Genomic DNA, 12,453 nt, shown 5'->3' on the forward strand with positions numbered 1-12,453 from the left:
AGCCCTTTATGCTAAAAACTCTCAATAAACTAGGTATCAACGGAACGTATCTCAAAATAATGAAAGCCATTTACGACAAACCCACAGCCAATATCATACTGAATGAGCAAAAACTGGAAGCATTCCCTTTGAAATCTGGCACTAGACAAGGATGCCCTCTCTCACCACTCCTATTCAATATAGTACTGGAAGTTCTAGTCAGAGAAATCAGGCAAGAGAAAGAAATAACGGGTATTCACTTAGGAAAGGAAGAAGTCAAATTGTCTCCATTGCAGATGACATGATTGTATATTTAGAAGACCCCATTGTCTCAGCCCAAAATCTCCTGAAACTGATAAGCAACTTCAGCAAAGTCTCAGGATACAAAATCAATGTGCAAAAATCGCAAGCATTACTATACACCAACAACAGACTTAAAGAGAGCCAAATCAAGAATGAACTGCCATTCACAATTGCTACAAAGAGAATAAAAATACCTAGGAAGACAACTAACAAAGGATGTAAAGGACCTCTTCAAGGAGAACTACAAACCACTGCTCAACGAAATAAGAGAGGACACAAACAGATGGAGAAACATTCCATGCTCATGGTTAGGAAGAATCAATATCATGAAAATGACCATATTGCCCAAAGTTATTTATAGATTCAACGCTATCCCCATCAAGCTACCAATGACCTTCTTCACAGAACTGGAAAAAAAAATCTTAAACTTCATATGGAGCCAAAAGAGAGCCCACATAGCCAAGTCAATTCTAAGCAAAAAGAACAAAGCTGGAGGCATCACACTACTGGACTTCGAACTATACTACAAGGCTACCAAATCAGAGATATAGACCAATGGAACAGAAGAGAGGCCTCGGAGGCAATGCTACACATCTACAACCATCTGATCTTTGACAAATCTCACAAAACCAAGCAATGGGGAAAGGATTCCCTGTTTAATAAATGCTGTTGGGAAAACTGGCTAGCCATGTGCAGAGAGCAGAAACTGGACCCCTTCCTGACACCTTACACTAAAATTAACTCCAGATGGATTAAAGACTTAAACATAAGACCTAACACCATAAAAGCCCTAGAAGAAAACCTAGGCAAAACCATTCAGGACATACGCATAGGCAAGGACTTCATGACTAAAACACCAAAAGCATTGGCAACAAAAGCCAAAATAGACAAATGGGACCTAATTCAACTCCAGAGCTTCTGCACAGCAAAAGTAACAATCATTAGAGTGAACTGGCAACCAACAGAATGGGAAAAAATTTTTGCAGTCTACCCATCTGACAAAGGACTTATATCCAGAATCTACAAAGAACTAAAACACATATACAAGAAAAAAACAAACAAGCCCATTCAAAAGTGGGCAAAGGATACGAACAGACGCTTCTCAAAAGAAGACATATATGAGGCCAACAAACATGAAAAAATGCTCACCATCACTGGTCTTTAGAGAAATGCAAATCAAAACCACATTCAGATACTATCTCATGCCAGTTAGAATGGTGATCATTAAAAAATCTGGAGACAACAGATGCTGGAGAGGATGTGGAGAAATAGGAACACTTTTACATTGTTGGTGGGAGTATAAATTAGTTCAACCATTGTGGAAGACAGTGTGGCAATTCCTCAAGGACCTAGAAATAGAAATTCCATTTGACCCAGCAATCCCATTACTGGGTATACATCCAAAGAATTATAAACCATTCTATTATAAAGACATATGCACACATATGATCACTGCAGCACTGTTTACAATAGCAAAGACTTGGAACAAACTCAAATGCCCACTGATGATAGACTGGACAGGGAAAATGTGGCACATACACACCATGGAATACTATGCAGCCATCAAAAACGATGAGTTCATATCCTTTGCAGGGACATGAATGAACCTGGAAACCATCATTCTCAGCAAACTGACACAAGAACAGAAAATGAAACACCGCTTGCTCTCACTCATAGGCGGGGGTTGAAAAATGAGAACACATGGACACAGGGAGGGGAGCATCACACACTGAGGTTTGTTGCGGGGGGGACCTGGGGAGGGACAGAGCAGGGTAGGGAGTTGGGGAGGGATAACATGGGGAGTAATGCCAGATATAGGTGATGCGGATGGAGGCAGCAAACCACATTGCCACGTATATACCTATGCAACAATCCTGCATGTTCTTCATATGTACCCCAGAATCTACAGTGCAATAAAATAAAATATAAATAAACAAACAAACAAACAAACAAACAAACAAAACAAACCATGGACTCAGCCAGACTTGTAGAGACAATGGAATGATCTGCTTGTACATGGAGCTACCTCCTCTGGGTCTCCTCTCCACTGAAGGTTACACAGGTGATGGGATAATCTGCATGCAGGTAGGAGCTACCCATTCCAGGTCTCTCCTCTCTGCTGAAGGCTGCACAGACAATGGGATGACCTGCCTGCATATATGAGCTACCCACTCTGAGTTCTCCTCTCCACTGAGGGCTGGACACTTGTAGGGACAACCTGCCTGCAGACAGGAACCACCCCTTTTCGGTCTCCTGAAAACTGTTCTGCCACTCGATTAAGCTCCTCTCCACCTTGCTCACCCTCCACTTGTCCACATACCTTTCTTCCTAGATGTAGGACAAGAACTCAGGACCCATCAAATGGTGGGACTAAAAGAGCTATAACACAAACAGAGCTGAAACGTACCCCCTTCCCCACCTGCCATGTGGCAGGCAACAAGGAGAGAAGAGCTGCAGCCTTTCAGGAAGCCCAGACCTAGGGATTCCCCGAGCCAGGACTATGACACCCTCTTGGGTTTTTGTGGTTTCTGGTGTCTCCAAGCTTCCGGGTGCCACCATGTTTCCCTTGTCCAGACGTGGGTGCCCACAGCAGAAGCTGCATGCAGTACATCTGGTCCCACCGCAGCCTCGTGTGGAGTCCACCAGTGCCAGCGCCTGGAGCTGCCTGCCCCACCACAGCAGTCAGGCTGTGTGCAGTGGCTAGACCCCATACTTGCTTGCCCATCCACCCCTCACCACTCCATGCCTGGTTCACACTTGGCAGGTGTGTGATCCAGGACAGTAGAGCAGCCTGCCAGGCTGAGTTGGCAGAACGCACCCAGCAAGTGTGAGCAATACACAGGCAGAAGGTGCCACTGGCCACAGCGGTTTCCAGATTGCAAAGCAACACTCCAAGGATCCTGTGACATTTTATTTCTTTTCTCTTCTTAAAAGAGGGTCTTGCTGGTGTCACCCAGGCTGGAGTGCAGTGGCGCTATCACTGAAGCCTTGACCTCTCGGGCTCAGGTGATCCTGCCACCTCAGCCTCCTGGAGAGCTGGGACAACAGGCACATGCCACTACACAGGGCTAATTTCCTTATTTTTATTTTTGTACAGACTGAGTCTCACTCTGCTGCCTAGGCTGGTCTCCAGCTCCTGGGTTCAATGGATCCTCCTGCCTCAGCCTCCCAAAGTGCTGGGATTACAGGCATGAGCCACCATGCCTGGCCAGATGTACTTTCCCCCATTCTTCCTGCTAAGTAAAATGAAGTTCCCTGGACAATATATATAAAACAAATGTAAGAAGAATCTGAAAGATGTAGAGAAGAAGGCAGACTAGCTAGTCATCTAGGGACCTGAGGAATTACACTATGGTGCAACCCCTGGGTTTTCTTTTTCTCTCACATATACAGACTTAGAGCTGAAGAAGTCTACAACCCAGGAATAGTGAGCACAGACCAAAAAAAAAAAAAAAAAAAACAAAAACAGTAGAGGTGAAGCCTAGCAAAAGAGAATACATTCTACTTGAGCCAACCGCCACACAAAAAACTAGCCCCACTCACAACTACACTAGCAAAGGCCAAATGAGGACCCTAGGACTTACTTTCATCTCTGCTGGCTGATAAAGCACTATCCCTCCCTTGTGGTATCAGTGAAAGTCTAGGGCAGCCGAGACTATCCAGCAAAATGAAATGCCCCTCTCTCTCCCAGCTACAGGTTGAAAGAAAATATTTGCAAACCTCATATCCAATAAACGTCTTCTATCCGCTAGACTTACATTTAACCTATATAAAGAACTCACAACAGTAAAAAGGTAAAAAAAACGACAATCCAATTAGAAAATGGGCAAAAGAGATAGACATTTCACTTAACAGGACACAGAGATTGGAAACAGAGATATGAAAAAACGTGCAACATCAAAAACCATTAAGGAAATGCAATAGACATTTCACTTAACAGGACACAGAGATTGGAAACAGAGATATGAAAAAACGTGCAACATCAAAAACCATTAAGGAAATGCAATTTAAAACCTTAATAAGATATCACTACATACCTATTAGAATGGCTAGAATAAAGATAGTAACAGTATCAAATGCTGGTGAGGATTACGTAGAAGATGGATTACTCACACACTGCTGGTGGGAATGTAAATGAAATAACCACCCTGGAAAAAAGCTGTGGCCTGTCTTTCAAAAAACTAAACATGCAACTACCATATGACCCAGCAATTGCGATCCTGGGCATTTATCCCACAGAAACAAAGACATATTCACACAAAACCTTGCACATGAATGTTTACAGCAGCTGTACTGGTAAAGTCAAAAACTAGAAAACAACCAAAGTGTTCTTCAATAGTGAATATTTAAACTGTGGTGCATTCATACTGTGGAATACTATAGATCAATAAAAAAGAAAAACTGATACACAAAACAATCTGGATGAATAAATACCCCTTAGTACCCAACCAGAATGGCTATAATCAAAAAGACAGAAAATAACAAATGCTGAAAAGGATATGGAGAAACTGAAACCCTCATGCACTGCTCAGGGGAATGTAAATAGCACAGCCACTTCAGAAAAACGTTTAGAAGTTCCTCAACATGTTAAACATGGAGTTACCACGTATGTCCCAGTAATTCTACTCTTCGGTATATACCCCAGAGAAAGGAAACATCCACTGTAATACATAAACACTTACTATGTTCATAGCAGTCCTGAATGGCCAGAGTGGAAAATCCAAATGTCTACCAACTAATTAATAAACAAAACATCTATACAATGAAATATAATTTGGCAATAAAAAGGGATGAAGTACTGATTCAAGCTACAACATAACATGAATGACTCTTGAAAACATTATGCTAAGTAAAAGAAGACAGTCACAAAAGATCACATACAATTCTCTTAATATGACATGTCCAGAACTGGCAAATCCATAGGGAGAGAAAGTGGATTGGTGTTTGCTTAGGGGTAGGGAACTGGTGGAGAGGGGAGAATAACAAAGTTCTAAAATTATGTTATTGTAAAATTCTGTAAACAAACTACACTTTAAAATGGGTGAAACGTATGGTATTACAGTAAATTATACTGAGATAAAGATGTTATGAAATTACTGGTTAGCTAAAATGTGTCTTTTACTAATTTCCAGAGACTATTTCACAATTAAAATTCTCTCTTCTCAACAGATCTACATGAGTTTTATCAGGTTATATTATTCTCTCATTGTCCAGCTTAATGACAGCCAGGTGCAGTGGCTCACACCAGTAATATCAAGCACTTTGAGACACTGAGGTGGAAAGATAGCTTGAGCTCGGGAAGTGGACATTGCAGTGAGCTATGATCTGGCCACTATACCAGCCTGGGCAACGGAGCAAGACCCTGTCTCAAACAAACAAAAACACGTCAAAGACTTCATGTAACAAACCAAAACAGAAATTAATTCTTCACTGTCACATAAACCAGTACAAAGACACACAAAGACACACACACACACACACACACACACACACAGTCGACAAGCACTAAAAAGTAAACACTACTTTCTACGAATAAATGAAACATATTACCATGTGATATAAAACTTACTTAAAAGACCAATAATCTTTTGGAAACATTTGTTTTAAAAAAAAGTTGTCTCAATATTTTTAATGTATAAATTACCACAGTATTTATGGCAGGAGTAACTATGTAAGAAGCTCACAGTTTTGTATTTTATGACGTCAAAACCAAATTAAAAAAAAAATCGGTTAAAGCTGACTTCATTAGGTAAAGTATACTTCTACTAATAGAACCAACAACTATGGTAAGTATTTAACAATTTGACTATAATGTGTCATGGTGAGTCTCTTTGAGTTTGACCCATTTGGAGTTCATTAACACATTTTTCATCAAATTAGGGAAGTTTTCAACCATTATTTCTTCAAACGTTATTTCTGCCCCTTTCTCTCTCTCTCTTCCCTTAAGAATCCCATAATGCATGTTGGTATGTTTGGGGATGTCTCATAGCCCTGTTCATTTTCTTTATTCTTTTCTCTTTCTGCTCCTCAAATGAATAAATCAATTGACCTTTCTTCAAGTTCACTGATTCTTTGTTCAGACTACTCAAATCTGCTACTGAACCCCTCTAATGAATTTTTAATTTGTTATTGTACTTTTCAGCTGCAGAATTTCTGGTTGTCTCCCTTTTTATAATTTCTATCTCTTTGTTGATACTTCTTTTTGGTGAGAAATCCTTTTCTTGGTTTCCTTTAGTTCTTTGACAATGGTTTTGTTTAGTTCTTTAGTACATCTAAGCTGGGCTTCCTCAGGGAGAGTTCCATTAATTTCTCCTTTTTCCTCTGAATGAGTCACACTTTTTTATTTCTTTGCATGTCTTATTATTTGCTGAAAACTGGACATATTGAATATTATAATGTGACAACTCTGGATACTGGATTGCCCCCTTCCCTGGAGTTTGCTGTTACTACTTGTTGTAAGCTATTGTTTGTTTAGTGACTTACTATTTTGTAAAGCTTCTACTCTTTGTTGTGTATGGAACTGAAGTCTGTACTCCCTTAGCTTCAGGGTCAACTACTGTTTTCACAGTTTCCTTAAACACCTGCAGCCAAGAAAAGAAAAAAGGTAACAGGAAAGAAAAAAAAAAAAACACTCCCAGTCTTTTTTGCTCTGTGTTTGGGGCACTCTGTCAAAACTTAGCCAAGCCATTTACAACTCTGTCTTAGCTTTCACAACCTACTCAGGCAGGGCCTGAAGGTCAGCTAGTGGTGAAAGCTTAGGGTCTTCCCAAGCCTTTCTGAGAAGGAATCCAATCCTAGGCATGTACATAACCTTCTCAATTTCTCAGCATACACAAAAGCTTTTAAAAGTCCTTATAAAACCCTGTATCTCCTTTTTCAACTGTTTCTTCCTGGCTTTTTGTCTACCTATTCATTGTCCTAATTTTTATCCCCAGATTCAGGCTGCTACAGCTGAAACTCTGGCCTTTAAATACCTTTCACACGTGCTGACGGATAAGGCACCCCAGTCCCAGGAAAGCTCTGAGTTTTATAAAACAAAGGGAAGCTCATACCGATTCTTCAGAGACTTCAGGCAGGTTAAAACAATCGCTTTTTTTTTTTTTTGAGACGGAGTCTTGCTCTAACTCCAGGATGGAGTGCAGTGGCATGATCTCGGCTCACTGCAACCTCTACCTCCTGAGTTCAAGTGATTCTCCTGCCTCAGCCACCTGAGTAGCTGGGATCAGAAGAGTGCACCACTTTAGTAGAGATGAGGTTTCACCATGTTGGCCAGGACAGTCTCGATCTCTTGATCTCATGATCCACCCGCCTCAGCCTCCCAAAGTGCTGGGATTACAGGTGTGAGCCACCGCGCCCGGCCCACAATTCTTTGAGAGCAAGAGCTGTACTAAACCTTCCAGTGCTGACAGCTTGCACCAGGAGTGTAAGCTGCTGTCTTCAAAGCCATTGTTAATCTAGACACAAGGAATGGTAGGTAAGCAATTTAAGGTGCCATAGTGTTCTCTTTCTGCAGTGCAACAGCTCCCTACCTTTCCTGGTTTTTAATGTTTTTAACTAAATTCCAGAGTTCTACAAAAATTAATTTTGATAGTTTCTGGAAGCTTATTAGGTGTTTTTGTAAGAAACGGAGCCCTAAAGTTCCCTACTCCACCATTATTATATGAATTCACTCACAAATGTTTTATATGCATAATAAAAGCTTTTGACTTCGATTATGCTAATTGCAAATTTCAAATACATATTCTTTATCATATTTTGGGTATTACTCCTACTCTAAAGAAATACTTTTAATTAGCTATAGATTTTATTTTTATTCCTAAATACTTTTTGGAGCTTAATGAAATAATTGTGGTTTCTTCATTAGATCTACGAATGTAAAAATTTATTTATAAATTTCCTAATATTGCACTATCTGCTTTGCCTGTAACATCAATTCCCAATTTCCCCTTCCTACCGGTCCCTGGCAATCACCATTCTATTCTCTGTTTACTGAATTTCACTATTTCTACCATCCGACATTTATTTTACTTGTTTGGTTGTTATTCATACGCTCTCACTTAAAGTAAGCTCACAATGAAGAAATGTTTGTCTATTTTGTTCAGTGATGTCTCCTCAGCCTATAGATGAGTGACAGTACATATCAGGCATTCAGTAAGTATTTGTAAAATGAATGAATAAATGTCCAACAGTAGGGTAGCGAATAAATTGTTATGTTCACACAATGGGATATTATATACCTATGTAAAACTATGCTTTCAGAGAAGTGTTACAGGGAAATCATAATATATTTAAGTTTAAAAAAAAAGGATCCAAAACTGTACATACAGAGTGGCCAATACGGGTTCCCCAACAGCAAGGCATATCTTGCCAAACACTATTTCACAACTACTCAGTTAACAGACTGAAGAAAGTCAATCATAAGATGGTGAAACATAAGATGGTTGAATGACAGTATTGTGAAGTACTCACCACAGGTGTTAGAATTATCTTATTCAAAAGATTTAGATTTTTTTTTTTTCTTTTTGAAACAGTCTCCCTCTGTCACCCAGGCTGGGTGCAGTGGCACAATCTCGGCTCACTGCAACCTCCACCTCCCGGGTTCAAGCAATTCTCCTGCTTCTCCTAGTAGCGTGATCACAGGCATGCGCAATGACACCCAGCTAATTTTTGTATTTTTATTAGAGACGGGGTTTCACTATGTTGGCCAGGTTGGTCTCAAACTCCTGACCTCAGGTGATCCATCCACCTCGATTTTCCAAAGTGCTAAGATTACGGGTGTCAGCCACCTCGCCAGGCCAAAAAGTTTTAGACTTTTTATCCACAATCCTTAGTAAACATTGTTAAAACTTTTGGATGAAAATATTTATCAAATATACAAATGGCACAAAGCTGAAAGGGATACTTTAATATAATAAATGACCAAATTTAGATTAAAAATCATTCCAATAGGCTTGAACACTGATACAGAAGCAATGAAAAGAAATACAGGAGAGTTAAAAGGTATTATATAAGGCCAGGCGCAATGACTCATGCCTGTAATCCCAACACTTTAGGAGGCTGAGTCGGGTGGATCACTTGAGGTCAGGAGTTCAAGGCCAGCCTGGCCAACATGGTGAAACCCCCATCTCTATTAAAAATATAAAAATCAGCCTGGCATGCTGTCACATCCCACCCAAGTAGCTGTAATCTCAGCTACCCGGGAGGCTGAGGCAAGAGAATCACTTGAACCTGGGAGGTGGAGGTTGCAGTGAGCCAAGATCATGCCACTGCAGAACAGCCCGGGCAACAAGCCAGACTCTGTCCCAAAAAAAGAGAGGATTAAAAAAAAAAAACTATTATATAGATACAAGGTCATGCCACTACACAACAGCCTGGGCAACAAAGACTCTGTCTCAAAAAAAAAGATATTTTTTTAAAAAATTATCATATAGACACAAGAAATGAGAATAGAAAGTGTGGCAGCAGTTCACAGTTTTTTGTTTGGTTTTGTGTTGCTTTTTTCCTACAGTTTTAAGTTTTGAAAGCAGTACTTTTTTTTTAATGCCCAATTATGCTGTGTCCATTAGAAATCTCACAGGACATTGGCAGAAAGAGAATTACTAAATATATTTCATGCTGGTCAGATCAGAAATGAAAATGTGTTTTATCTAATTCAGGACACCTTATTTTAAGAAGAACACAGACAAACTAGAGTCTACCCAAGGGAAGGCAACTTGATTGCTGAGGGATCTGGAAACAAACACAAGAAAGTAATTTTTTTAAAACAGGGAAACACAGATCACTGAGAAAACTATGTACTTCCAAACAAATGATGCTAGGATAGTGCTCACTTCAGCAGCACATATACAAATGGTGCTAAGACAACCAATTATCCATGATACAAATGGTGCTAAGACAACCGATTATCCATTTTATTATTCTTACTGTCAATTTTGTTTTCGTATACGTAAAACTGAAAATCCAATCTACTTTGTACTTTTCAAACACTTTTCCAAAATTGAGATCATCCAAGTAACTAAACTATATCACTGGAGAATAGTTTTCTACGACACTTTGTATGAATCAGGCCATGAAATCCTTGTATGATAGCTGTATCAATTCTTACGGGATTAATAACAGTAATAATAGCTGTCAGTTATTGAGTACTAACTAGGTATCACACATTCTACTTAGCATTTTATAGGCATTATCTCACATAATTCACACCAAAACCCTCTAAGATAGGTATCATTATACCCTACTACCGTGCAAAATAGCAGACAAAATGCCTTATCCATAGGACAATGAATAAATTATCATGTAAGCACAATTGGAATGCTTTACAGTAATAAAGAACAAACGAAAACTATGCACATCTACATTGAAGCAGCTCAAAACCCTAAAACTACGTGAAACACCCAGTTCTCAAAAGAATATGTACCATACTGATTCCATCTACAGAGAGTTCAAAACCACAGAGAGGAGCAGGAAAACCAATATATATAAAAATATGAAATAAAAATGATATGATTGGGAAAGAAGAAACAAAGAACTTCAACAGGATTGGGTAATGTTCTATTTTTCAAGCTGGATAGTCAATATACGGGAATTATTTTTACTTGCTGCTATTCTTTACATTTATGATTCATATATACTCTTTTCTATGTACGAAATAGTTAATAATAGAAGGAAAATAAGTACTATTAAAATGAAAGTCATTTATACGTAAGCTACTATTGCTGTGTACTCTAAAGCATTTAAAATACAACATTTGAAAACAGCTGGACACCATCTGGATTTCAAGGTATCACTTTCAAGAGAAAATAAGGGTGATATTTAATCCTCTCTCTTCTAAAAAATACTGATAAAACAAGCAAATCAGTTTTTATTTTTCTAAGATGATAAATTTTTCAAAATATGAACTTGGAATTAATAAAAACTTAACATATCTAGACTGTAAGAATCTAATACCTACATCTTAACTTTTGAAAAATTAAGACGCCTGTCTAGGCACAGTGGCTCACGCCTGTAATCCCAACATTTTGGGAGGCCAAGGCAAGAGGATCATTCAAGCATTCAAGACCAGCCTGGACAACATAGAGAGACCCTGTCTCTGCCAAAAATTTAAAAATTAGCCAAGCATGGAAGCACACGCATATGGTCCCAGCTACTTGAGAGCTGAGGTGGGAGGATTCTTTGAGCCCAAGAGTTCAAGGCTGCAGTGAGCTGTGACTGCACTGCTGCACTTCAGCCTAGGTAACAGAGCAAGACTCCAACTCAAAAACAAAACCAAAGAAAGGCTCATAACACTAGCCAAGTATTATCAGCAAGTCAGCTGAAGCCCAAGGAAGAGATCCAAATTCCATCACCCATTCTTTCATATTTACTTTTCATTTCCAGATTTCTTTTATACCTTGGACAAGTCAGTTGTTCTCCCACGACCAAACAACTCTGCCTTGATCTCTTCTACTTTCCTCCTGTCATCTTCATTTAATGGTGAAATGGAGTATCCACAACCATGTGCTAAATTGAACTTCAGATTCCAGGCTGGAGAGAAAGCATAGTATACTTGAGATAATAAAATGTGAAAGTGATAATTTGTCAACAACTGTAGACATTTGATCATAAAAGATCATCAATATATGCAACTTAATTCCCACCACAATACTTAGTATGTCTTCTTCTCAATTATGACAAGCTACTAGAAATTCTTGACAGAGATCATTTCACTGCAAAGTCTAATTTTTTTAAGCCATGCTTTATAGATAATTCTACAAAAAGGTCACTTTAAATATGGTATTCAATCATATTTATCTTAATCCTCCTAATCAAGAAAGTCCCTTTGCTTCTCCTGCTATGTAACTTCCTGCTATGTAACTCACACTTCCATGAGAGTGATATTTCAAAGTAATAAATACAACTTGGAGGTTTTTTTGTAGAATAAAAATGTGCAAGGAACAGTGTAGGAAGTTAACTTCAAGGGACAATTTCCAGAGAGGTGTAAAATACTTTTAAATTATCTTCCAAAATATATTCCCATATTGTCTTACAGATTTTTTGTTTTGTTTTTAATGGAATTCTATTACAAATTAATGAGATTTGTAAATATTATCTTTTAAACCTCTAACTCAAGTTTTAGCATAAAATACATTGATTTTTTTTTAAATGTCTGAGATCAGCACCCAGAGTTTT

The 12,453-nt window shown here is 38.8% G+C and overlaps 1 protein-coding gene across 12 annotated transcripts in view; it reads right to left on the minus strand.

The window, feature by feature from the left end:
* The window catches only part of LOC135275608 (centrosome-associated protein ALMS1-like), a 271,819-nt gene that overhangs the window by 184,137 nt on the left and 75,229 nt on the right, over nt 1-12,453 (minus strand). For all 12 annotated transcript variants that reach the window (XR_010343217.1, XR_010343218.1, XR_010343219.1 and 9 more), the window contains one exon: nt 11,675-11,808. Coding sequence is in view for 8 of the 12 variants with exons in the window: in XM_064377819.1 (XP_064233889.1) it covers nt 11,675-11,808 (134 nt within the window). In the remaining 4 variants the exon portion in view is untranslated. The remainder of the gene's footprint in view (nt 1-11,674; nt 11,809-12,453) is intronic.

The sequence above is a fragment of the Aotus nancymaae genome, unplaced genomic scaffold (genome assembly GCF_030222135.1).
Source record: "Aotus nancymaae isolate 86718 unplaced genomic scaffold, 86718_ANA_hifiasm-v0.15.2.pri h1tg000017l, whole genome shotgun sequence".
Lineage (NCBI taxonomy): Eukaryota > Metazoa > Chordata > Mammalia > Primates > Aotidae > Aotus > Aotus nancymaae.